The 24,762-nt window shown below is 40.5% G+C and overlaps 1 protein-coding gene across 1 annotated transcript in view; it reads right to left on the reverse strand.

Moving 5' to 3' along the window:
• Window positions 1-1,513: 1,513 nt before the first annotated feature.
• The window catches only part of LOC110067045 (uncharacterized), a 29,153-nt gene continuing 5,904 nt past the window's right edge, over window positions 1,514-24,762 (reverse strand). The window contains exons 4-21 of the mRNA XM_020774321.2: window positions 23,654-23,932; window positions 22,576-22,680; window positions 21,710-21,756; window positions 21,369-21,582; window positions 19,108-19,359; window positions 17,935-18,260; window positions 16,798-17,239; window positions 15,554-15,939; window positions 14,180-14,450; window positions 13,307-13,547; window positions 11,956-12,149; window positions 11,143-11,397; window positions 9,485-9,859; window positions 8,632-8,770; window positions 6,988-7,129; window positions 6,231-6,560; window positions 5,282-5,576; window positions 1,514-4,203 (exon numbers count right to left, since the gene is read on the reverse strand). Coding sequence (XP_020629980.2) covers window positions 4,025-4,203; window positions 5,282-5,576; window positions 6,231-6,560; window positions 6,988-7,129; window positions 8,632-8,770; window positions 9,485-9,859; window positions 11,143-11,397; window positions 11,956-12,149; window positions 13,307-13,547; window positions 14,180-14,450; window positions 15,554-15,939; window positions 16,798-17,239; window positions 17,935-18,260; window positions 19,108-19,359; window positions 21,369-21,582; window positions 21,710-21,756; window positions 22,576-22,680; window positions 23,654-23,932 — 4,472 coding nt within the window. The 3' untranslated portion in view covers window positions 1,514-4,024. The remainder of the gene's footprint in view (window positions 4,204-5,281; window positions 5,577-6,230; window positions 6,561-6,987; window positions 7,130-8,631; window positions 8,771-9,484; window positions 9,860-11,142; window positions 11,398-11,955; window positions 12,150-13,306; window positions 13,548-14,179; window positions 14,451-15,553; window positions 15,940-16,797; window positions 17,240-17,934; window positions 18,261-19,107; window positions 19,360-21,368; window positions 21,583-21,709; window positions 21,757-22,575; window positions 22,681-23,653; window positions 23,933-24,762) is intronic.

Raw genomic sequence — 24,762 nt, forward strand, 5'->3', positions numbered from 1 at the left:
GATTAACATGATGGGGGAACCGAAGTTCTACGGAAAGACCACAGCCAAAAGAACACGAGTTCAACGCCTTTGCACGTGGCACATACGTACGTAGCCATCCTCTGCGACCGTACAATGGACGCGATTAGCTAAATTCTGGGTTTAATTGCAAACTTATGTGATCCAAGACAATCGATTTTCGATGTAAATGAGGCTATTCACAGCCTCTCCTTTTTCCTATTTTTCTTGGAAGTTGAACTCGCTAAAGGAATCGCGACTGACCACGTAGTTAGAATGAAAGTAGAAGCGCAATGTGATGTCGCGTGCAGGAAGGACATTTTCGAGCGCACTCCATGCCCTCATCTCCTCGCGCGCCGCGATCCGCGCTCGCTCCTCTCGTTCTTATTTTTGGGTTGACAAATAGAAAGGCTCTTAAACAGTCTGTTTATATTAAAAATAGCCAAGAGAGGGTGAAAGATAAAAGAGTTTCTCCCCCATACAGGCCTTATTCCCAAGGTACTCCCTGTGAAGATATGTTAGTCATAGTGCTAGGCTTTTGTCGATTGTACTTGTAAAACTTGCATATTATGCTCCTAGCACTGCTCAAAATGTTTGGAAATCATCCCCGAATTAATTATGCTCGTTTCTCTAAATTATGCTCCTCGCATCAAAATTATGCTACTTGGTTTTTAAGCAGAATAAAAACAGAACAGGGCCAACAGGTAAAGGTAAGGTAAATTCTGCATACAAGCCAAGTGGTTCATCAGGTCGGAGTTTATCCCGGTTTCAGTAGCATGAAGCGACTAGGAGTATTTCTACTCTCCCGTAAGGTTACCCCCCAGCATACACCTGGGTGGAGAGAGGCACCGTGAGAGTTAAGTGTATTGCCCAAGAACACAACATAATGTCCCCCGTCAGGGCTCGAACCCGGATCGCTCGCTCCGGAGCCGAGCGCACTAACCATGAGGCCACCGCGCCTCCCTCCCCACGAATAATGACGAAACAAAGAATAATGCCGTTTGGAACCGCCGTTTTCTACATTTCTAAGCATCCTGGCTTGATTTTGTATTAATTACCGTTATTTCTTGACTTTGTAAGAAAATAGTGAAATCCAAGCTGGCGGGTCAAATGACGTCATTTGACAGCACATGACGCCATAATTAACAAAAATGGTACCACGTTGTAAAGCAAGCTCAGGGCTATCTAATCTATGTAAATTTATTTCTTTGTGTTAAAACAAAACGAAAATCCAGAAGAGAGGTTAAAACAACCCCAACCCCCCTCCCCCCATACCTTAACTGAGAAATCAAAACAGTAGAGCATGCTCGCATGCTAAGCAAGTAAAGAATTAACTCTCGTTGAGTGCAAGCCTATTTCTCAAAAAATATAGATATATATATGCCATGTAGTGGTAGTATGCTGAAATACAGTGTTCATCGCATCAAATTTGTAGGTCGCGTATGACTTTTGTGAGCAATTTCTCATCTAAAATAATTGATGGCATTTGACTGGGAATAAAAATAAACTGTTTAACTGGTTTTTACTCAACTTTATTCATTTTTTTACAACACACGAAACAGCATTAAATAACTTATTACAGTGTTAATATAAAACACACGAGGTGTAATCATCCTAAGCGACTGAATTGTGAACACTTTGTTGTAAAGATCTGTATGGGGGTGAACGAAAAATGGTTGCATTGCAAGATCAATAATTTCACGATCTATAATCTTCCAATTCCTTTTCTCACAACATCAGCAAAGAAAATCAGTGAAAAAAATTCTTTGTTATAACACACATCAAACCAGCAATCGCCAAACAGTAAAAACTTCAAATTACTGCTTAAAACACGGAGGATATTTCCAATCAACCCAGCCAATAGTCCTATCTGACTATTATGCCACGTCACAGCAGGCAAACGCATTGCGCCTGCGCAATTCCCGCCAAAACTATCACTGCCAAATCTCACCAGCCACAAACTTTGGAAAACATCAGGCTTTTAACTCTGGCGGAAGTATGACCGCTGGACGCCTAGCATGTGCATGTGAGACGGGCAAAGTTATATAAAACAGAGGCTGAGTTATGAAGTATTCTGAAGCTTTCCCGCAACCAATCCAATCCTTTCAGGTTTATCTTATCTCACTGAACTGACTATATTTTGTTCAAGCAATTAACTTATTACTATAGGTAGTAATAGTTTAAGAGCGGTTGTTAATTACTTTAGTTATCTGGAAACGTTCTCTGGTGCGTTTTGGTAGATGGATGTCCTGATGTAGGAAACCATTAATTATTGTGCATATGCCATGTTTAAATTTTCAGCTGTGATATTTTGTGATACTTACACCTGATGCTATACACAGCTAGCGTTCTTATAAGTTACGTATTTCAACGGTCTGAGGCCCTAAAATGGGCTGGACTAGTTTTGATTTTGGGGAGAGGGGGTTGGGAGAGGGGGGATTCTATATAAAAAGTGAAGGAGAAGATACCTTAAAGGGGTCAGTTTCCCGGGGATATCCCCTATAATGGCTTATACGGGGAAGCTCCCCCCGAGAGGGGTACCTTTTTCAGGCTTCAGGTATATAAAAGGGGTACGTTTTCTGTCAAAGTGGTATACAAAAGGATAAGGGGTTGGAGCTTGGGGCGAAGCATCCCCGCACGTATTGAATTTTGTAGAGTACCCCCTCGGGGGGTCAATTGGCAAATACAACCCCAGTAAATCTTGAGTTTCCCCACACTATTCTTCTGTCATTTTTCTATTGTACGAACATATTATTTGAAACAAATATTTCTTTTTCCTAATTGTGAAATTACTTGAAAAAATTGATTGCGCGTTATCAAGCAACAGGTCTAAGAGACACGAATTAAACTATCATGCCGACACTCGGTATAATCTTATTTGCTGTACCACTTAGACAGTTAGCCACGCAACCTATGCTGCAGGGCCCCTTGTGGAATTGCGACAAACACTCATTAAGCATGCACACTTCGTGGATAGATAATTCGCTTAACACTTGCTTGTTCATCAAAAAAACTAACCTCATATAACGCAGTTACAATAACAAGTGACCATAATAGCGTCTCTATGGATAAATATCCTTGGCGAAACAAGGGCTTATATAAACTATCAGCTTAAGGTAGCTTAATTCTTTTTTTGTTCACGCATAGGAATTCTCCGTTGCTGAGAAGGCTTTCAGGGGTATCATTTACTAACCTTAAATTTTGAAATTTAGGTAAATCAAATCTTTTCTCCGATTTGTTTTTGGCATAGGGCGGTTTTGAATTGAGTGTCGAAAGTAATTAGGCAATCGCTTTGGTTTTACTACGGTTTGAGATTGAGTGAGTAGTCTAATTGGTAAGTAATGGGTTTGGTTTTGGTTTACGAGGACGCTCAATTGAAATCCGCTCTAAAGGAGAAGAGGATACTAAAGACAGAACTTGCCTCGCCCGTGTCAGAATTTGGAAGACTATGTTTGGTTAGACATTACCAATAAGTCAGTTGTACAAGGCACGTAATATGATTGGCCATAGTGGAACAAAGACGTGTGCAGGCGAACCAAAATGCATTTGCATAAATGGCGCCGATATTTGAATAACAACACTTACACTGCCCAGGCCTCACATCTGTGTGAAAAATCCTTTGTCTGGAAACATCAACATGAGGCTTAGGTTGTATAAAGTATTGTTATTCAAATTTAGGCACCATTTATTAAGAGTCTATGCTTTTTGATATCCTATCTTACTGTAACTTTACTACAAAGATTTTGTTAAAAAACTCGCATTAACAGTATAAGCAGCCCTTCTCTCCCTGTTCATGCGCTGCGATATTTAGAAAGGAGCTCAGCCACGGTGTTTTTGAGTTATTTTGGCCGTGCAAAATTACCTCAACATAATAGTTTACTAAGACCGCAAAACGCCAACGAGATAATAATAAACCATAAAAGAACAAGGATGGTTAAGGATGGAGAAGATTGACACGGATTGCAAATGACGAACTTGAAAAATTTAGGCTAAACTCTTCAAGATGCGAAAACCGTGACGTACTCCTTTAATCCACTGGTGCAGGCTCCAGAGGGTCCTCTGGAGAGATCCTGCCTGACTTCTTCTTCTTCTGTGTAGTGCAGTACCAGACACCAAGAACGACAACGAGGATCAAAACAAGGCCGCCTATAACACCTCCTACGATGGCTCCTGTCATGTCCTTTTCGTCCTTTTCTGTTGGCGTTGCTGCGGAAAAATGGAATTAAGGTGTGGTTAAAATTCACCGTTGCGAGAACCGCGGACACAGCCTGGAAGGTCTTGATAATCAACATGTTGAACTTCCACGGCGAGCGGTCTGGGCCAGAGCTCGGGCAGGGGTATTAGGCCATTTCTGTGTTGTCTTTTGCCTCTGTTTTAAAATATGTCTTCGTGCGAAACCATTCATATGGAAATGTGTTCCGCCTACGGATTCATTTTCATACAGAGTCAAACTTATTTTCATAGGAAAGGTTTTGCACGAAGACTCGTTTTAAATCAGAGGCCGGCACGAGGTAACTCGGAAATGGCCTAATTGCCTTTTTGGACATATAACAGTTTACTCTTATGATTTCTGAAGTCTCAATTTGTCCCGTGTGTTGGCCCGGCGAGATTGATCTTCAGATTAAATAATTTAAGTGATGATTGCGTTTGGTCGCTGGTTGCAGATCAATTTTTTTTTTAATACTCGCGTTCACTCGTGAAAAGTTATCAATAAATTGTTGCAAGATTGTTCCACCTATATTGTTAATTGCATGCTACAGTCTTCAGTATGAGATAAAAAAAAAAAAAAAAACTTCCAGATGTTTTCCTTGAGATCGGAGATTAGTAATATGTAATGAGCAAACAGCCGTTGAAACGGATTTTAGTCAAAGCACGGGCGGCGCAGTGGTGATAGCGCTCACCTCCCATGAATGCGACCTGGGTGCGAATACTAGACCCCAAGTTGTAATGGTGTCGAGTGTTTTGTTGGTTCTCGCCTCTGCTCTTTTTTTTTTTTGCTCCGGTTTTCATCCCTTTGGAAAACCAACACTCCAAATTCTAATTCGATCTATGTGCACGACCGAACATTTTATAGGGAGGTCATGAGAGCTCTGTCGTGTTTCACAGTAGATAAATCCCACCCACTCTTTTACATTTTACTGTAATTAATTTGAACATCCTTTTTAGGTTTTCTGATTTACTATCAGAGCCTAGTCAATTACACATCCAAATTATGATGTTCATAACTTGTCCTGGCTTCTACTTAGGGCGCGATCTTCGATGACGCATAGACAACTATCCATACCTTCCACAGCAGGGGTTGTCGGGGCAGCGGTACTGGCGTTGTTCACCACATCATGCGACGGAGCGAAGAATGTTGCATGTGATGATTCACAAACCAACGTGTTGTCTCCGTTGTCTACAGCCGTCAGACCAGTTTTTACCCAAACTTTTATCTGGGTTTCAAAGAAGTTGCAGCCAAGTTCCTTACCGTCCGGCGGAGGAGGAACATTGTTGAACGTGATTTTTAGTGGATTTGACAGGCCTGTAACTTCAAGCGGCTCCTTCGTAACTGGATCTTTGAGCTCAATTCCTATGACCTGTAAAGTGGAAACAACGGGAAAGGGTCATGTGACAAATTCTTTCCGTGAGATTCAAGAAAGCTGCGATTGACGCTGGCATTAGAGGTCTGCACTGCGTGCAGAAAGCTAAATGATCAATAAAGGCAAGCTTTGGACTTGATTAAACCACACGGGTTCATTGCATCGACTTTCGAAGTACCCCACCTCATTCCACCCCACCATCCGTCGGTATAAAAGCCAGTTAAAGCCAACCTTAGAATAAATTGAGCTCAACGTTTATTCATCTTGTTTGATAGCGTTTTTATCTTTTAATTAACGTGGAACAACCAGCGGTGGGTTATGGTAGCAGGAATGCCGACAGGTAGTATAAGATAGACAAACGTCCTATCTGTGGGTGCTTCTAATGCTTCTGACCGCATCATTCTTGTGAAACCAGAATGTCTCCTTCTAGGGATGCGCTCTGGATCACGATCACTGATCCAACATCACTCAAATTATGGTACATCAAAGGAATCGATGAATCTGCTCTGGTCAAGAATTCATCGGCTTCTTCGATGCACCATGATCCGAGTGCCCTGAACCAGATCATTCCAAGGGAACATGCCCTTGGACGCTTAAGACGTCTCTTTTTTTTCTCTCTAATGTGCTAAGTAGGAAACACAGATACCATACCTGCGAGTCATCCACTTCCACGTCATGATTCCTTTGGTTTTCGTTCTCTGTAATCAAATTGTTATCGTATTGAATGAGCTCTAGAATCACTCCACTGCAAGTTCTTCCTTGTCCGCATTTTCTGGGTCCCTTAAACTGGTCCGTTAGCGACGAGCCGGGGTCAAGTGTTGATGCACCTTCCTTGCTGCTGATGGCTACTGTACTTTCCAAGGTGGTGTACTGCACCTTTATCGAACCCAAACCGTCACTGGAAACTTCCCGAGGGGGATCCCCAAGGTAAAGCCCTTCGTCCAAGTTATCCGCCATTGCGTCAAAGAATTCCTTCACGGTCTGTAAAGATTGAATAGTAAAGTTCATTAGACAGGAGTTGAAGGTGACACGCTTTGAACAAGCGTATAGAGCTAATCAAGCGGCTAGTCGGACGAAGATTGATCTTGCTTGAAGTTATGTCTTCGACTTTTGGTGAGTCGAGGTGCCGCCATAATGGCGTTTAAATAGGCAAAGATGTTTCAATACTCGTTCTTTTTCAGGGAAAATTAAACACCCTATATATTTTCACGAGCTTGCCAAAGTCAACAGCTTTTTTCTGTCGAGTTCGTCGCCCGCCTGATCAATTTATTACTCCATTTGTAAGCGGCTCTATGATTGCTCTACAACAGTGGAAAGAAATTTACGCTGCAGTTCAGTAAGTTGCAAATTAACTAATAAGGCTGAAATGTGACTTACAGCCATTAGGTTTTCTAAAGGAAACCCTTACCTCTTTCAAACTGGTATCGTTTTGCAGAGACTCGCCAGCAAGGTCGCCCATCCATTCCATCAAGTCCTCTGCCTTGTCATTGGTCAGCGGTGTGTCCTCGAATCCCTTGAGAATCTTTACAGCCGCTTGCGCCATGCCAGAACTGAAGTGAAAAAAAAAAAACAAAAAAAAACGACAAAGTGCCTTAATGATCGAGATAGGGATTGTTATTTTCCTAAAGCAGAGTTCAAGAGTATCCAACCAACTTTTTGATCTAATGTTCGTCCGGGAGGTCCATAGTCAAACATGACAGATAGACAAATGGACAAAAGACGGACAGACAAACAGACAGACAGAAAGAAAGAGAGCCAGCGAGACAGACGGACAGACAAGCGTGATGATAAAACTACCCATGCCGCTTGTCACCTCCAACTTTCTTTATAGTGCAAACGAAATGCTTGTTCTTTCAGGAGGAATGAAAATAGTGAGTTAACGGAAACCTCGAAGACGCAGGCAACGAGAACATCGCGAAACAATGTGTTAGCAGATCAATGGCTATTCACAAATCATTTCAGTCATATCGTAGCCGTTATGTGCAACACAATAGGGGACTTTAGATTTGAGTACGAATATGACTTTTCAATCCTAGTTTGCAGGTTTCACGTCATCAAATCACATACCCATCTAATCCCATGAGTTACCCTCTCTACCTAAAACCAACATGAAGAGCGAGGGCTCTAGAAACGTCACTGGTTTGAAATTCGAAAATCGTGCTCGTACTCAATCTCGAACTCGTAATCCAATCTAAAGGTCCCTAATATACTGAAATGACCAAGTTTAATGGTTTTGTTTTGTCGGGAGAAAGTGGACTATTTGGAACTCAGCGCTATCTTAACATGTTAAACCTAACACCGATAGATGTGCTGAATAGAACGAGTAAGAGATACATAACATTATCTAGTAGAATATAAATTAGGGTTTCCAGCACCGATGTTGTCTTCGCAGCGTCACCATCTTGGTTGCATAAACGTGCTGTCTTTGTTGTGTACGAAAGAAAACTTGAGCTTATTGTAGCTACGACTTTCGGAAAGACAATAGGGTTATCTCGTAGTTTAGCTATGAATATATACGAAACCTTAAACTTGCATCACTATGCAATTAAGTACGCATGTGGAAGGTGACGAATGGGGGCAACCCTAGTCGGAGACTCAATTTTTTTTCTTTGATCCACGCTCGCAACCTGGGGGTACTCCCTTATGTGGGCTATATAGGTATGTGCAGCCCCAAAGGGTATGGGTTTTCAGCCGTTTTGGTTTTAAATAGAGTATCGATTTTGGCCATTTTTTGGTCACAAATAGTGTATGATTTTTGCACTCTATTCTTGAATTAAGTATGATTTTTTAGCAGAAGCCACACTTCCATCATTATCGATAAGCCCATCAATAAAAGCCCTTCATAAATTGTGTTTAGGGCAACTGTGCCAGCTGCAACGCTGTTAAATAGCGTATCGAAGTTTTGGTCAGGTCATAAATAGGCCAGGGAAAATGGCAGATTTTGGTCATAATTGGGTAAGGGGTTTGGGTAGCGGGTCACACACCCCCACCCAATTCTTTTGGGAGAAACCACCGGGGCTTGTATTACCAAAGCTTGTATCATATAGTTTACCTGTTTTCCGCAGCTGTCGCATCAGTCTTAACTATAGCCGTTAACAGCGGGGCAGCGCTACCTCCATCGATCGTTGTCGAGCCCAGGATATTGAGAATAGTTTCTTGCGCTTTTTGCGAGATGTTAGCCTTCAACTCAGCTGCAAATTGAGATTTACAAGAGTTAGATCGAGGAAAGCTCAAGCAAAATGTCCTGCATGCAGAAGAAAAACTCCAATGAGATTATTTATATAAAACAAAAATAAAATAGTGACAGCTGGATGGGGTTAGGATGAGATGGACAGCGAACGATAAACTTGTCCCCAATTTGTGAAAGGCTTCACTCTCGACTTTGTTTCAGTTGTGACACATAAATAAAGTCATTACCAGTGACTTAGGCCCGTAGCTTTATTTCTGTGATTAGGCCTACCGTCCACACTAATCTGTCTCGAAAACGGAGTTTTTTAAAATCACTCTACAAGGCGGAAGAATTTGAAAACGCCGGCTGTGTGTTTTAGTGTGGACGGAAAACATTTTGAAGAAGACCTTTTCGAAAACGATGACGTGACGGTAATCCTGTGATTTCCCTACCCTAGATTTTCTCAAACACAAATCCATAATGACCGGCGATTGTTATGTTTTCAAACCCCCAATTTAGACCTCCAGTTTTTAACAGGCCGATTTTAACGCTCTTAAGTTGTATTCGCACTGTATTTTTCAGGATTCAAATCGTGTAATTTAATCAAATGCGGTTTTGATCCGTTGTCTTTTCCTTCTTGAATTCCTATTGGCTAGCTCATTATCAGATTAGAGGACGTTGGGGCTGCTTTGTGACAGCAGCAATTTTGGTTTAGCAAACCTATCTCACGACTCACCCGAGGTGTCATTAGATCCAAGAACAGTGTCTGTAATGGCGATCAACGCGCTTGTGGCCGCGTCCGCGTCTCCGCTCTGCAACTTATCTCCAATGGCACTGTCGAACAGGTTGTCTAGTGCATCTGGCGTCAGGTCAGCGGCATCCGGTGGGCTGGAGGTGATATTGACGGTCGCTATGGCAAACGAATCAAATTTGTCGATGACAACGACGCACAGTTGTAGGATGTTGTTTGGACCAGATCCTTGGCTCACTATCTCTTGCGTCTCTGGGTCTGATGACGGAGCTCGATACGTCTCGCAGACATGTTTGCCGACGAGTTCACCGAAGGCATATCGAAGAGGACCGGCGTCTGAGTCGGTAATCCACTGCTTTGCTGCAAGTTATAAAGTAAATAATTCTAGTAAAGACACTAACATGGGGGATTTTGATGAATTGTGATGAAAGTGGTGCTAAAGATATGACCAGACTCCTTGGTTCTTGTATAAAATGTGCCTACAGTACCAAAATGATTAGTTTTATGTTCGGTGATCTGCATATCTGATCGTTATATTAGTATGTAAATTTATGTATATGATGTATGTTAATTATTGTTCTAGCCGATAGATAATCTATCAAGCATTTGTATAATTTAGTTATTGATAAATAAACAAGTAAGCTTCACTTATCTACTTACTATGAAGATATTCGTTTAAAAGCGAAGACATAACACAATGTTATCATTTTTTTAGCGACGCTTTTCCTTTTGGGGTGAAAATCCCGTATTTTTACAAAATAAAACTTTTTTGAAAATAACCCAAAGCAAGTACTCGCGCTCATTGGATTAAAGCCGTGTTTCTATTTAACAATTAGATTATGAGCTCGAGATTTTTATCGCGTGATAGTTGAATAGGGCGCGCCCAGCCCGAGTCAACTATCAAGCATAGAAATTGAGGGCGAATAATTTAATTGTTTTAGTATAAATCTACTGGTCGTTCAAAACTTTATCTAAATCCTCTTCACAGACACTTAGAAAACGCCAAGAAGCGGCCGTCATTTTGTTAACAAGGGCACACTGCTACGCTACTCACTATCTACAACAGAATAGATAGTGAGTAGCGTAGCCAATCAGAGAACGGCATTCGTGATAGAACGCTAGTAGACTTATACTAAAACAGAATAGACAGTGAGTAGCGTAGCCAATCAGAGAACAGCATTCGTGATAGAACGCTAGTAGATTTATACTAAACTCGATAGAAACACGGTATATTTTTTCTATTTCTTACATATTAACTTAATAAGAAAACGAGATACAGCGGCAGAGTTAATTGTTTAGAAATCACAAGCTGTCCACGCTGCCACACCATCCTTCGCAAGTGAATATGGCGGCAATTGAATCTGTTTATCAGCTGCAATTGGGCGAGCCAAGTCACCTGCCAAAACATCCCCGTATAGGGCCGGACGCGTTAACTGTTTATTTAGCTCTTTTAGAAGTACCCCCTTTCTTATGCACTATATAGAAGACAAGGCTTTTTTCCGCTGATAAATAATCAAACCTGTTCCAAAACTATCGTATTTGATCAAAATCATTTTTTTGCTTCACAGTTACTCAACCAATCTCAATGCTCTCATCTTTGTCAAGAGACCCTTGTCGTTATACCACAAGTACCGAGAACTCACCCGTCATAGTGACAGTATCCAGCGCTTTCACGGAAGTCGGTTCAACAGAGAACGAGCCGGAAGTAGGCCCAGTTCTTACTTCAACCACAATAGATGCCACACCCTCCTTACTTCCGTCATCAACTGTTAACGTGAATCGATACTTGGACCCAGCCCTCAAAAGCTTCGCAGGAAGAATCATTTGGACAAATGACTCCTCGTTGGCATGATACTCTGTGAGTATGTTAAAGCTCGTTAAGTCCACAAAGGAGAAACCTATTTAAAGAAATTAAAAGAAACATTAAGAAACGACTGGCAACAACGGAAAAGTGGGAAATGCGCTGAGTTTTGAAACTTCAAATATGTATGCCAGTTTTGGGTGCTTCTTAGAATGTGAGAAGCCTTGATTTACTTAATTAAGGTAGTCGTCGATTCAGAGTAGATGGAATCGCAAGCCATTATCTCATCTCTAAAGTGAAAGCCGTATCAATCTAGGAAAACTTCACGCCTCTGGACAACGTACAAAACAGGCCGGCATCATTTCTTCTAATGCCAGCATGGCCACAGTCTTTTCTAATTCCTCTACGGCGTTCTCTCAGGACCTCACGGTTACCTCATTTCGACGACGTACCACGTGACCCGAAAAAGGATTTACTGTGGCGAAATATAATAACCTGGATATTAGCCCTCCCAGCGTTAATTGTACGGAGTTATTACAAGGAGTATGTGTAATGCTTCGATGCACCAGCAATCCTGACTTTTTGAAACCCAGCTGACAAACGTTTTGGGACAAAAGCTCTGTAATTTAGATGATAAAAATGGCTATGGATTCACCTTGTTCTTGTGAGGAGGCCCACTCCACCTTGTTAGGCTGATTGCTGGTTTTGTAAAATCCAACCAGTTGAACTCTGTCACTTGCCTTGACCTTCAAGAATGCTCGATCTACCCATACTTCAGGTGGGGCACCCTCGACTACAGTGAAGATTACAGACGCCGAGGCAGATCTGGAACCCTTGTTTACATCCACACTATTAAAAATGATTTATTGTTAGTTCGATTTAAAAGTTCTTCAAGAACTTGGCCAGTCGAAAGCCAAGGTCTAGTAAGGATTTATTGCTTAACCAGAAACCCCAGAATCTTTCTGTCGTCTTATAATCAACGACGCTGAACGCACTGGAATAGTAGTATTTCATAAAGATCGCTCTTGTTACGTGGCACGGGGGAAGGGACTGGAGGGAGCCGTTTAACCCTTTTAGCCCTAAATTGCCAGGCCTTTTTTTTTTCCAATTTAATTAATAGATCCCCTATACCCATGTATGCTATACCATTTGAAAACTATTGATCTACGTATTTCCGCAATCGCATCAACAACCACTAATGAAGTGATAGCTTTGACAAACGATGGTTTGACAGGAGCAAACGAAAATCGTTTGACACATTAGGTAAACTTTACCTTGTTGTACGACTCTCAAATACAAATGCACTAGAGACTGCATGATTATAGTAGAAAAAAACTTCCAAAACTTCCATGGGTGGTGAACTTTATCATGTAAGGGGGAAGGGGTGGGGGAGGGGGGGTCACAATTTTATGCTTTGAGTAGATCTTTACAAGATCACTTTGCTGTGAAAATTTCATCAAAATCGGCCAGATTTGAGCCAAACAGCAACGTCACAAGCACAAACGTGCTCCCCCGTGGCGAAAGGTTTAAAGGTTTTGGCATAACCCACTGACCTATCAATCAGCAGTGAAAAATATATATATTTTTAATTTGACACTTGATGAAAACGCTAAGGTTATGCCATATTTGAAAAAGATTAAACAGCTTACAGGGCAGTCTGTCAATCATTAGACCACTTTGGTTTAGCCGATCAGATTGCACATTTACCTGAACGTTGGCCAGCGGATTATTATTATTATCAGCAATTAATGTTATGAGCTCGAGATTTCTTGGAGGTAAAAACGTCGTGGAGAGACAGTTGACACGTCAAAATGTCGGCAAGAGACGAGAGAACAGCTTTTGAAAGGCTCAGGACCACGGAGTAAAACCTTTTTTCACAATTCTCAAATGTAGTCTGGGTGGTGGAATTCAAATATTTGTACGTCAAAAGAAGATTGAAGATTAAAGATCAAATGTTAAAAGAAGTGTTACTAATTGATCATTTCGTTCTTTTTTTCCATACGTACATGATTTTGTAGGATTTCCCGCCTTCGAACTGACTACTCTGTACTGTCGTATCACACCCAGAGATCGAGTCAAATATCAACTTCCCTTTTTCCTCAACAGAATAACAGAATCCAGTACCACCGCTCTCGACTTCACAGCGCCACTGGCATACATAAGGATCAGTGGTTTGGTCGGGATCCCTTGTAAGACTCACGGCGTCCAATGTGATAGCACCACTACCGCGGCCTATCTGTCGATCACCTGAAAAGTTCAGAAAACAGTCGTTTGGGAAAACTTCATCATTGTGCTATTCTCCGAAACGAAGGGCTGAGATCGGAGTTCAGCTGTACGAAAACCATGTTGGCAACAACAGTTGAGAGTACTCAATAGTCATTTGGAATGAAACGAAATTGAAATTCAAGAGTGCAACCGAATAGTCGTGTCATCTTCAGTTCATACACGATTTCATTCTTATTTCATTCGTATGCCTTAAGTGGTGGCCCACTGACAATGGATTTGGTTTCATATCTCAGTTTGCAGGTTAATCATGGATTTAAATACTGTGGAAACCTTGATTATTCTAAGCTGATCTCTGACTTTCATTGTCACATTGTCAAAAAACACAACAGTCCGAAAAACTGTATGAGAGGTCCCCTTTGACATCCATCCTTGAATTGATAGAAAGTAAGAAAAACCTTATGAAAAAATATAAATTACAGCGGATATTTCAGCTAAAACCACTAAAGTGTCGTCAAAATGTGGTTTTGATCAGGACGCAAACAACTAGCGAACTTTCACGGATGTAGCCACTGTGCAAATGGTGGATGGTTTCTCTCCCATCAACTAGAGCAATTTCATCTACAAACTCCAATAACCTACATCTACAACCTTACCTCCAAATATGGCAGGCTCAAGAGGACTAGGCAGAGCTTTGATGTCTTGGCTGACCGTGCTCTTGACATTAGGATTGAAGTTCATACTTCCTGTCGCGTTAAATGTGCAGGTGACATCACCAGTCAGCACACCTTGGGCTATTCTGACGGTGGCCTGGTATCTGGTGGCCTGGAATAAAGCACTGGATTGCACTTTCTGTTGAGCGCTTGAAACAGTGCATATAACAGTCCATGAAAAGTCAACCCTAGTATTGTTCACACAAGGAGCGACCTGTGGAAAAGAAAGGTAAATTTTAAAGGCACAGTGGAGTAGCAAGGAGGATAGAGTGGGTCTCGTATCCAACAAATACAAACGTTTTAACAATAAACTCTGGCATGAGCTCATGAAAAAAAAAAAAGATGTGCAAAATCTCACAAACATGCGATAAGAGAAAAAGGTGGAGACAAAAAGGTAGAGAAGAAGATGAAGATGAAGGAAAGGTAAAAGAGGAGAAGGTAATAATAATGATGATAATAATAATGATAATAATAATAATAAAACCATAATAAGGGAAAAAGTAATAATAATATATAATATTAATAATGATAATAATAATAATAATAATAATAATAAGAACTTTATCAAAATCTCCTCAGAAAACCTATTTGCAAATCTTCACACACTCCACTATCGTAGACTAAAATTTTTATGAAAATAAAAATATCATGACATCCTAAAATACTAATTCACAAGCTCATGCCATCATCGACTTTCTAAAATTAGAGGACACATGCCCGGTTAGCGTAAACGGCAGACTTTCATTATTATCATAATATGATAATAATCATGATAATAAGAGAAAAACACTATTCATATACTAAAGTTTTGATGAAAATGTGAAAAGATCCTAAAACACCAATTCAGAAGTTCACGCCATTATTCACTTTCTAACATTAGCCCACACACGCGTGGCTAGCATTTAAGCGGCAGTCATCAATGAAATCCCCTTGTGGAATTTGGTAGAAAGGTGTCCAGGAGCCCCTCACACATGTGTGTACCGACCTTAAAATGTCAAAGGAAAGCAGTGTTCTAATCCAGGTAATCCACGTAAAAAAACAAAACAAAACAAAACAAAAAAACAATAACAATAACAACAACAACAACAACAACAACAATAATAATAATAATAATAATAATAATAACTGTTTGTTTAATCACCATTGCCGTTAAGAATTGAATAACAGGGATAGAACACATCCAAGCTTCGATGATGAGGACGATGAACAGGAAAGAAGGAGCATACGGGAAAATGTAGAATATTAAACAAGGAAGACATCAATTGTTAGCAAAATGAATTTATGGCCACCATATTGAGCTACTGCTGTCGTACTTACAATTGCACTTGCTTTGATTGACAGGCCCTCTGAGACAAAAACTTCTCCTTCATTCAGATCAATGCTTGAGCTCAGCGTTAACGCCGGGACTGGATCGGTAGATTTTATGATCGAATGGGTAATTTCTTCAAAGCTTGATTGATTCAGAAAGTTGGCCACTTTAAGCTTAAACACGTAGACTTTGCCAGATTGAAAAAGAGTGCCAGGGAGGTCAACACGATCAGCATTTGAAGCAAGCCCGTTGAGGACGCCTGTTATTTCTGTGAAGTCTTGTCCACTGTCAGGTGATATCAATTCCCATTTAAAGATGAGTGGACGGCCGCCACCTCCAAAGGACTGGACACCAGATAAGGTGAGATTTCCACAACTGGAGAGCGTGTCAGGACCTTCAAGGAAAGCAAAGGCAAGGTTGTGGCTAGTTAATGAGAAGAAAATATGACAAGAGATCTAGAGCCTCCCGAGATGTTTCATTCTATCGATATTTTGTGAAATGCAAATTGTTCACAATCTTTTCTTTGAGATTTATTGTAAGCAAGTTGATCAGCTTTAATTTGAACGCCTTCTTCACCTAATTCACACCCTTATATAAGGGGGACATTGTGTGTGTGTGTATGTGTGTGTGTCAACATGAGAATGCCATAAAGAAAGCAATTACATGCGATCAGAAAGCAGTGAATTAATCAGTCGTGATTCTGTTTTGCTGCATAGCTGCAAAAACCAATCTCAGTTTTACACTCACTGTAACCTAAATTACAATATTGCCCTTTCAATTGCAGTCAAAGGGATGTCCCTTTGTTTTCAATTCAATTGAACGCAAACGCGTAAATGATTCCGGCTTAAATGGGAGAGTTATCCTTGATACATAGCTTTGAAGGTTTTGGAATGGAGTCATTCAGACTGTCTACTGATATGACTACCCGTGCTCAGTTGCAGATGTTGCTGTAGCATTTATGATTTATAAAACACAATCGCATCACAGCTCACTGCTACCGTCCAAGAACAGGCCAATTTCGATGTGTTAGAATTCTAGCTTGGCTCCGATTCGTGGGCAAATAACACAAAAGAAATCGCCTCGAAGCTGCGGAATGAAAAATTAGATTGCTTTTCTTGTTCCCTGGTGGTGCTTCGTAACCGAGTTAGAATTTAAATATATCGACATTGGCCCATCAACGGTGGCATTATATTTGCATTGACATTTTGAGCTTTACTGGTGTATTTAAATTTGATATATTACCGCTGCATACCTGTGATTACCGGCGTGGGTTTCAAGGGAGTATCTGGCGCATTGACTGGGAATGAACCATTGAGGTACCTGCTGTGCTGTTCACTGTGGGCCTTCAAAACGTTATCATTGAACACCAAATAGTCACCGGTTGTAATGTTAGCACCAAATCCTAGCTCTATCACTAATTCTCGAGTGCCTACGAGGAGGCAGTGCGGTTCAACCCCCAACATGACAACGGTCGCACTGGTGAAGAAAAGTTGGCACGATTCATCCGCATTGGTAACCAGTTCAACATCTGTATCAAAGTCAACCAGAAGTTCCCCGGCTGTGTCACTGAACTTCACCCCGTCAACATTAGGTGCACTCGCAAACACCGTCAGGTTGGTGTCGCCAACTTGTACCAGACCTCCGTCCATCGAGAAGGACACAGAAAAACGGGTAGAGGAGCTAACTGCGGCTACCTAAGGATTCCAGAGGGAGGGGAGAGTTAGAATATGTTATAATAAAGTGGGGGATTAAACTATTGTTTTTAATCTGACGGCTCATAATCTCAATAATATATGTAGTGGCGATTGGCTAAAAGATCTCCCACCACGTAGCCATCCAATGAAAAGTTAAATTGAAAACAAAAAGCGTCGTGACTCGCACGTTTTCCCGTTCTTCGCGTCAGCCACATTTTTTTCACTTCGAGCTTTGATTGGTTCACTGGATTACCGATATCCTAAAGTTGTGATTGGCCATAGTAATTACTTTGGTTTTGGTTTCATGACATTTAACATTGAAAACCGCTTCAAACGGGCTCCGAAACCCGGTTAAAAAACCTTAATGAGCTGTGTCAAATCGAAGCTGTCATCTTAAAGAACGAAAACCTGGTTTACACGTCAAAGCGCTCTCGTTCTCGTTCTCACAACCCCTGTTTGATGCTGAAAACGCTTAATTAACAACTGGCAAACTTGGGAGATTTGCCTAAAGCTAACCTTGAGTGGAATAAAAAGGGGTGTCTAATGATCATAATATATCATTTTTAAGTGTGTCCCATCTACATTTGACCAAGACTTTTGTGCTTTTTAGCCCATTAAAAATCGGATTAGTGGCGTTGTACTCTGCGAAAAGGTAATAATTCACGTTACTATGGAAACGAAACAAAGCGACTTACTTTGCATTGAAGATGAGTTTCATTGATATAAATTACATCCCTGGTTTTTTGGGAACCAAAATAACACACTGTTTCTTCCCAGTCAAAGAAGCCGCTGCCATTTAAAGTCACGTATTGTGGAAGGTCTCCCTTAAGAACTTCGTCAGGTATAACACTTGTCAGAGAGAGGTCCTGACTTGAATAATAATAAACCGGAAGTGAATTGTTGGTTCTCACATCCGCCTTGTCGTCGTGGACAATCGTCACTGATAAGTTGTACACGCCCGCGGTATAGTTGTCCCACGGTTGGAATTCACAACGAGCGTGCGTGAGATTCCTTTCAGAGGCTAAAAGTAGCAAAAAACGACAAAAAATCAGTAATTTCAATGAGCTTATTAGCCTAGACCGGTGAAAAGGAACTTTCTTAAATTAGGATTGCTTCGCTCATATCTGGTCATATTCTGTGGCCCTTCTAGCCAAAGTCAATATCCCTCTGCTATCCCAGAATTCTATCACTATTGCTGTCAGTTGCTTCTAAAGTTGTCTTAATTAACCATTGGTATTTCCATTTATTTTGCAAGATTCTTTCACTTTCAACGCTTAATTTTTATCCAGTTTTCCGATAAATTACACTCTATTTTTGATTACAACGCTTTTGATTTCTTGCTCTGTCGTAGGCGACACAGTTCGAAAACCTGGTCACTTTAACAGTGGCACATGTTCATGTGGATTGCATATAAGAGGAATCCAAACCTTCGATGAGGCATTAAGAGGTAGAGAGGGAGGGAGGGTATGATCACAGGTTAAAGTCACCCCCGCTGCCGGTCTGGTCAATATGCCTATTGTTTCGAGAACTATTCTACAGCTGAACATGAAAGAAGACAGGGTTAAATACTAAGCAAAAACACGAAAAAAACACCACCGCGGTTCTCGTCATCAACAACGAGCGAATGTTTGGTTATTTCACCTTCTTGTTTTACAGAGCACGACCATGGAAACTTCTAGGATAAATTGTGCACTGGCCATAAGCTTTTTAATTGGGCTCGACATCCTCTTTGCCATGCATGGCTGCTCGTTGACCGTGTCTCATAAAATCACGGGCCAAGCTCTTGTTTTTGGAGTAATAAAAAATTATCATTATCTGGAGCAGATATCCAGTCTCTTGCACCATATCAAGTCATAACATACATTTACCTGTTGTATTGACCACTAGGTCTCCACTCTCTGGGTCATATAACCCACACACGGTCTTGCTTCCATCGTTCAGTCCAGCTCCATTCACCCACACAGTTGGCTGACTGTTGGCAATGGTTTGTGGTATAGTTGCCATGATTTCGGTGCATGTTGACCCGTTTCCGCCACACACTTCGCATGCGTCATTAATTAATCCGCTGTTTGGAATACCGTCGCATCCGGCGCAAGTAGTGTTGGTTCCATTACAGACACCTATGGAAAACAGTGCATTCAAAACAAAGCGCAAAGTTGTAATAACAACTTTGATTTAATAATAACATTAATAAGATCGAGACGGATTGAAAGGAACCGGATTTTTAAAAGGTATCCAATTCAATCAAGAGACCATAACAACATCATTATCATCAACAACAATATCATCATCATCAACAACAACATCAACAACAACAACAAAAACAACAACAACATCATCAACAACAACAACAACATCAACAACAACAAAAACAAGGACAACATCATCATCAACAACAACAACATCAACAACAACAACATCAACAACAACAAAATCAACATCAACAACAGCAACAACAACAATATCATCATCAACAACAACAACATCAACAACATCATCATTAACAACAACATCATCATCATCAACAAATCACCATCAACAACAGCACCCTCAGCAACAACAACATCAGCAGCATCAACAACAACAGCATCAACATCATCATCAACAACAACATCATCATTAACAACAACAGCATCATTAACAACAACAGCATCATCATCATCAACAACAACAACATCATCAACAACAACAACATCATCAACAACAACAACATCATCAACAACAACAGCATCATCATTAACAACAACGGCATCATCATCATCAACAACAACAACATCATCAACAACAACATCATCATTAACAACAGCAGCATCATCATCATCAACAACAACAACATCATCAACAACAACAACATCATCAACAACAACAACATCATCATCATCAACAACAACAACATCATCAACAACAACAACATCATCAACAACAACATCAACAACAACAACATCATCATTAACAACAACAGCATCATCATCATCAACAACAACAACATCATCAACAACAACAACATCAACAACAACAACATCAACAACAACAACATCATCATTAACAACAACAGCATCATCATCATCAACAACAAAAACATCATCAACAACAACAACATCATCAACAACAACAACATCATCATTAACAACAACAGCATCATCATTAACAACAACAACATCAACAACAACAACATCATCATCATCATCAACAACAACATCATCATCATCAACAACAACAACATCATCATTAACAACAACAGCATCATCATTAACAACAACAACATCAACAACAACATCATCATCATCAACAACAACATCATCATCATCATCAACAACAACATCATCAACAACAACATCATCATCAACAACAACAACATCATCATTAACAACAACAACATCATCAACAACAACAACATCATCATTAACAACAACAACATCATCATCATCAACAACAACAACATCATCAACAACAACAACATCATCAACAACAACAACATCATCATTAACAACAACAGCATCATCATTAACAACAACAACATCATCATCATCATCAACAACAACATCATCATCATCAACAAATCACCATCAACAACAGCACCCTCAGCAACAACAACATCAGCAGCATCAACAACAACAGCATCAACAACATCAACATCATCAACAACAACAACAGTAGTAACAACATCATCAACAACAACAGCATCATCATCATCATCAACAACAACAGTAACATCAACAACAACAACATCAGCATCAACAACAACAACAACAGCAGCAACAACAACATCATCATCAGCAACTACAACAGCATCATCATCATCGACAACAACAACATATTTATTTCTCAATAGGAAAATGAATATTATAACATTTTAATGTAAATTGAATATATGAAGTAGGTTTGACGTAAGGTGACTGTTGGTAAGGTTTCAGGTAAGGTAATCTTGTTCTAATGAGACTGGAGGCTAAATGAACCGTAAGTTTTCGAGTTAGTCTCCAGCCTAGTTGTGTCTAATTGTAGGTCTGAAGAGACGAAGCAAGAATTTACAGTTTACAATTTAGTTTAAAAGAGGACAACAAAAACAATAACAACAAAGGAAAAAAAAGACCACAATTAACTAATTCGGGTATTGGACTGACAAACGTACCGCATTCATCCATCAAGTAATTGGCCACCTTTCCAGTATTGCCACCTGTGCAAACATTGCAACTATCAATGGTTGCTTCGCCGAAACACTCGTTGTTGCAGTCCAAGTATGGATCTGATTGTCCTTGTTGTAAGCAGGTTCCACAGCTCGAGTTGACAGCAGTGCCATCGCATATGTTACCACAGTCTCTCAGTGAAGTGGCACCTGTGTTACCCTGAAGAAATATGATAGAGTCACCCGTGAATTGTTGCTAGGGTTTTACAACAATGCTTATATTAGTCACGGATTATTAATCGAGTGATTAAATTTCTGAGAGTGAAATAAGGAAATCGAAATCTCACCTCGATGCATTTTTCACAGTCCATATATGCGCTACCGCCACAATCACCTAAAGCAAACAAAGAAAGATTAAGATGAATCGAAAAATAACGCTCAATTAAAGAAAAATGAATGAATTTAAACGTACACAGATAAAGTCCCTGAGTTTTCAGTTAGGAAATAATTTCGCCCCTAGGCGAATAAAAGGAAAATATTAACGTGGAGGCGTAATGGCCTCATGGTTAGTGCGCTTGACTCCGTATCGAGTGGTCCGGATTGAAGCCCTGGCCGGAGACATTCTGTTGTGTTCTTGGGCAGACACTTTACTCTTATAGTGCCTCTCTTCACCCAGGTCGGTGAATTTAATGCTGAGGGTAACCCTGCGATGCATTAACATCCCAGGCAGGAAGTAGAAATACTCCTAGTCGCTTCAAACTGCAGAAACCGGGATAAGCTCCGGCCTGATAGGCCCCTTGGCTCGTATACAGACATTACCTTTACCTTATTAATGGAGCCAGGTTTTAGATTGCAAGCTAACCAACCAGTCAGCCAGCTAGCCTGCAAACCCGCGACCTCCCACAAATTACAAAAGTCAGCTACATTGCTGATTCACGACATTTGGATAGTCGTTTGGTTGATTAAAAGCAAATAGGGAGACATTAAGGAGGTTCAACGTGACAATTCGTTGTCAGTGACCGCAGCTTTTATACCTGACAAGCAACTTGTTATTTACCTCTGCGGATGACTTCCACTATGCTTAGGTTTGCAAAGCGTTAGTAACCAACAACCGTGTTTGCAAATGCTGCCATTATTGATGGCCTTGGAATATTAATAAGTCGACGTTCCGGTAGTGGTCTTTTTGCAGGACATGTTTTAGAAAGATACTTACCATTGCAGTCAACTACTTCAGAGCACCCTGCTGGAGCCACTGAGGAGGACATCCATGCACTCGTTGACAAAGTTGGTGAAATAGTCACGGAATGTCGGGGGGAATCTGAAAAAAAGAATGAAAGTAGGAAATTAACTAGACGCTCATCTCAGACGCTGCTTATCATTATTTTGTTTCAACGTGGTTTCTCCAAGGCAGGGGTGTAGATTACATATTAATTTAACAAACTGAAGACATGATTGATCATCGTTGTTATATACATAGTCATAGTTAAGGACTCGAATCCCGTCCAAGCATGACTTTTTTACGGGCTTCAATTTCACAGCTCAGTTAAAGTGCACCTAACCCCTAATTTTTTCCGTAAAATAACAAAGCCCATTTTGTTGAAAAAACATTTTTCGATTTGGCTAAATCTTTAATTTTCTATGGCTCATCAAGGTACGTCAAAATGCTTTCTCCGCAGCTCGGATATATGATCTTTCACAAATTTGATCACTTGTAAGTTAACAAACTGATGCCAACTTCTAGGCGTTTGTTCTCTTTTTTGGTGATACATAATATTGTCAAAGAAGCCGTGGATTCAGAAAGCGTGGAGAAATAATATTTTCAAAAGTTCTCATGGCATGTAACAGATCGCAAACACAGTCAAATCTTGCATAGCGGATCCCGTACATCCCCTGTTACGAACAGAAGCTGCATCTCAGGCCAAAACTGTAAAGATATGTAAGGAAACAACTTCCGTTCTAACGGAGTCCTGCTATTACGGAATTGCGAACTCCTCGCAAGTACCCGGCGTGTTTCAGAGGTTTCTGTTATTCAGGTTACCCTAACCCTATAGGGTTAATATTTTGATTGCCTGGCAGGTTTTGTTTGTGTGTTGTTTATTATGATTGAACTGACTATTTTCCACCTCTGCAATCTATACCACGTGATGTGTTAGCATTGTAAGTTGAAAATAGGTTTTTCATTGTTTATCAGTTACAAGCATGTTCTAGACGTGAAGCCAACAAGCAAATATTTTGAAATGCGACGATTAATTCTACTACTTTTTTCAAACGAAGGAGAAAAGCTTGCTCACGTGACATGCACTCGATCTCCACCCAACAGGATTCGTTGGGACAAACGAAAGGCATAGAAACTGAGGAACTTGGTGCCAGTAAAACCGAGGAGTTGTAGCTCATAACTGTGACATTTGCACTCGCTGAATACGTCATGCTCATCACACTGGATGGAGTTGGATTCATGCTGTAAGATGACATGTTGACAGGTGATGACGTCGTGTCTGCTGACATTGTCGTCATATCCATTCCAAGGGTCGCATTTGACGTCATGTTGTAGGCCATGGTGGTGGCATATGCTATGTGAAGGAAAAGGGAAACTTTGTTAAAGAGACTGGATGCCAACGTAATCACTCTCTCATTAAGGTACCTCGGTTGTTAGTCCGTCCGAATAGGTGATTATCGCTACTTTTTTCCTTGCGAAATCCATAATCGATAGCAAAGCCTGGATTTAAAAATTAAGAAATTGACTAGCCACGGAAAGCACTCATTCCAGGTAAAATCTCCCTAGTAAGAGGAAATATCATAAGGAAATTGCTTTTGATCCTGACATCAGTTCTCTAGTTATTTTAATTTAAAATTTAGACTGCGATGCCGAGTTTTGTATGAGCAAATAGTCAAAAGGTCAATGGGTTAATCATTCAAATATTGAACTCAAAGTCGCTGTTTTGAAGATACCTCGTTTCTAAATTGTCACACGTCACATAGTACTCCTAGTTGAGATAAAAACTAAATGTGTGAAGATAAACTTGAAATGTCAAAAATAGAGAAAAATCCCTTGGAGGATGTGACAGGATGTTTCTCAGTTTTACTGCATCAAGTGACCTGTTCCGACTGGTGGCACGCGAACAAAGATATTTGATGGATTATGGCAGAGAATGGGCACTATACATTGAGAGAACCAATCAGCGATGAACGTCTACCAAAAAGGTAATAAGAATCTGAATTGTTACAGTCAAGAACAAATAATTGGCTGCATTTCAGCGTCAGATAATACCCTTCTTACACGTCAGTTGCATAGGACAACAGGACGCAAAAATAAGAGGGGCTTCCCATTAGACCAATTAACAATTTGTTTTGAATTTCCAGAAATTTCCATAGGCGAATGGAACAACATTTTCCGGAATAT

The sequence above is a fragment of the Orbicella faveolata genome, unplaced genomic scaffold (genome assembly GCF_042242905.1).
Source record: "Orbicella faveolata isolate gen_17 unplaced genomic scaffold, um_ofav_v1 contig_46, whole genome shotgun sequence".
Taxonomy (NCBI): domain Eukaryota; kingdom Metazoa; phylum Cnidaria; class Anthozoa; order Scleractinia; family Merulinidae; genus Orbicella; species Orbicella faveolata.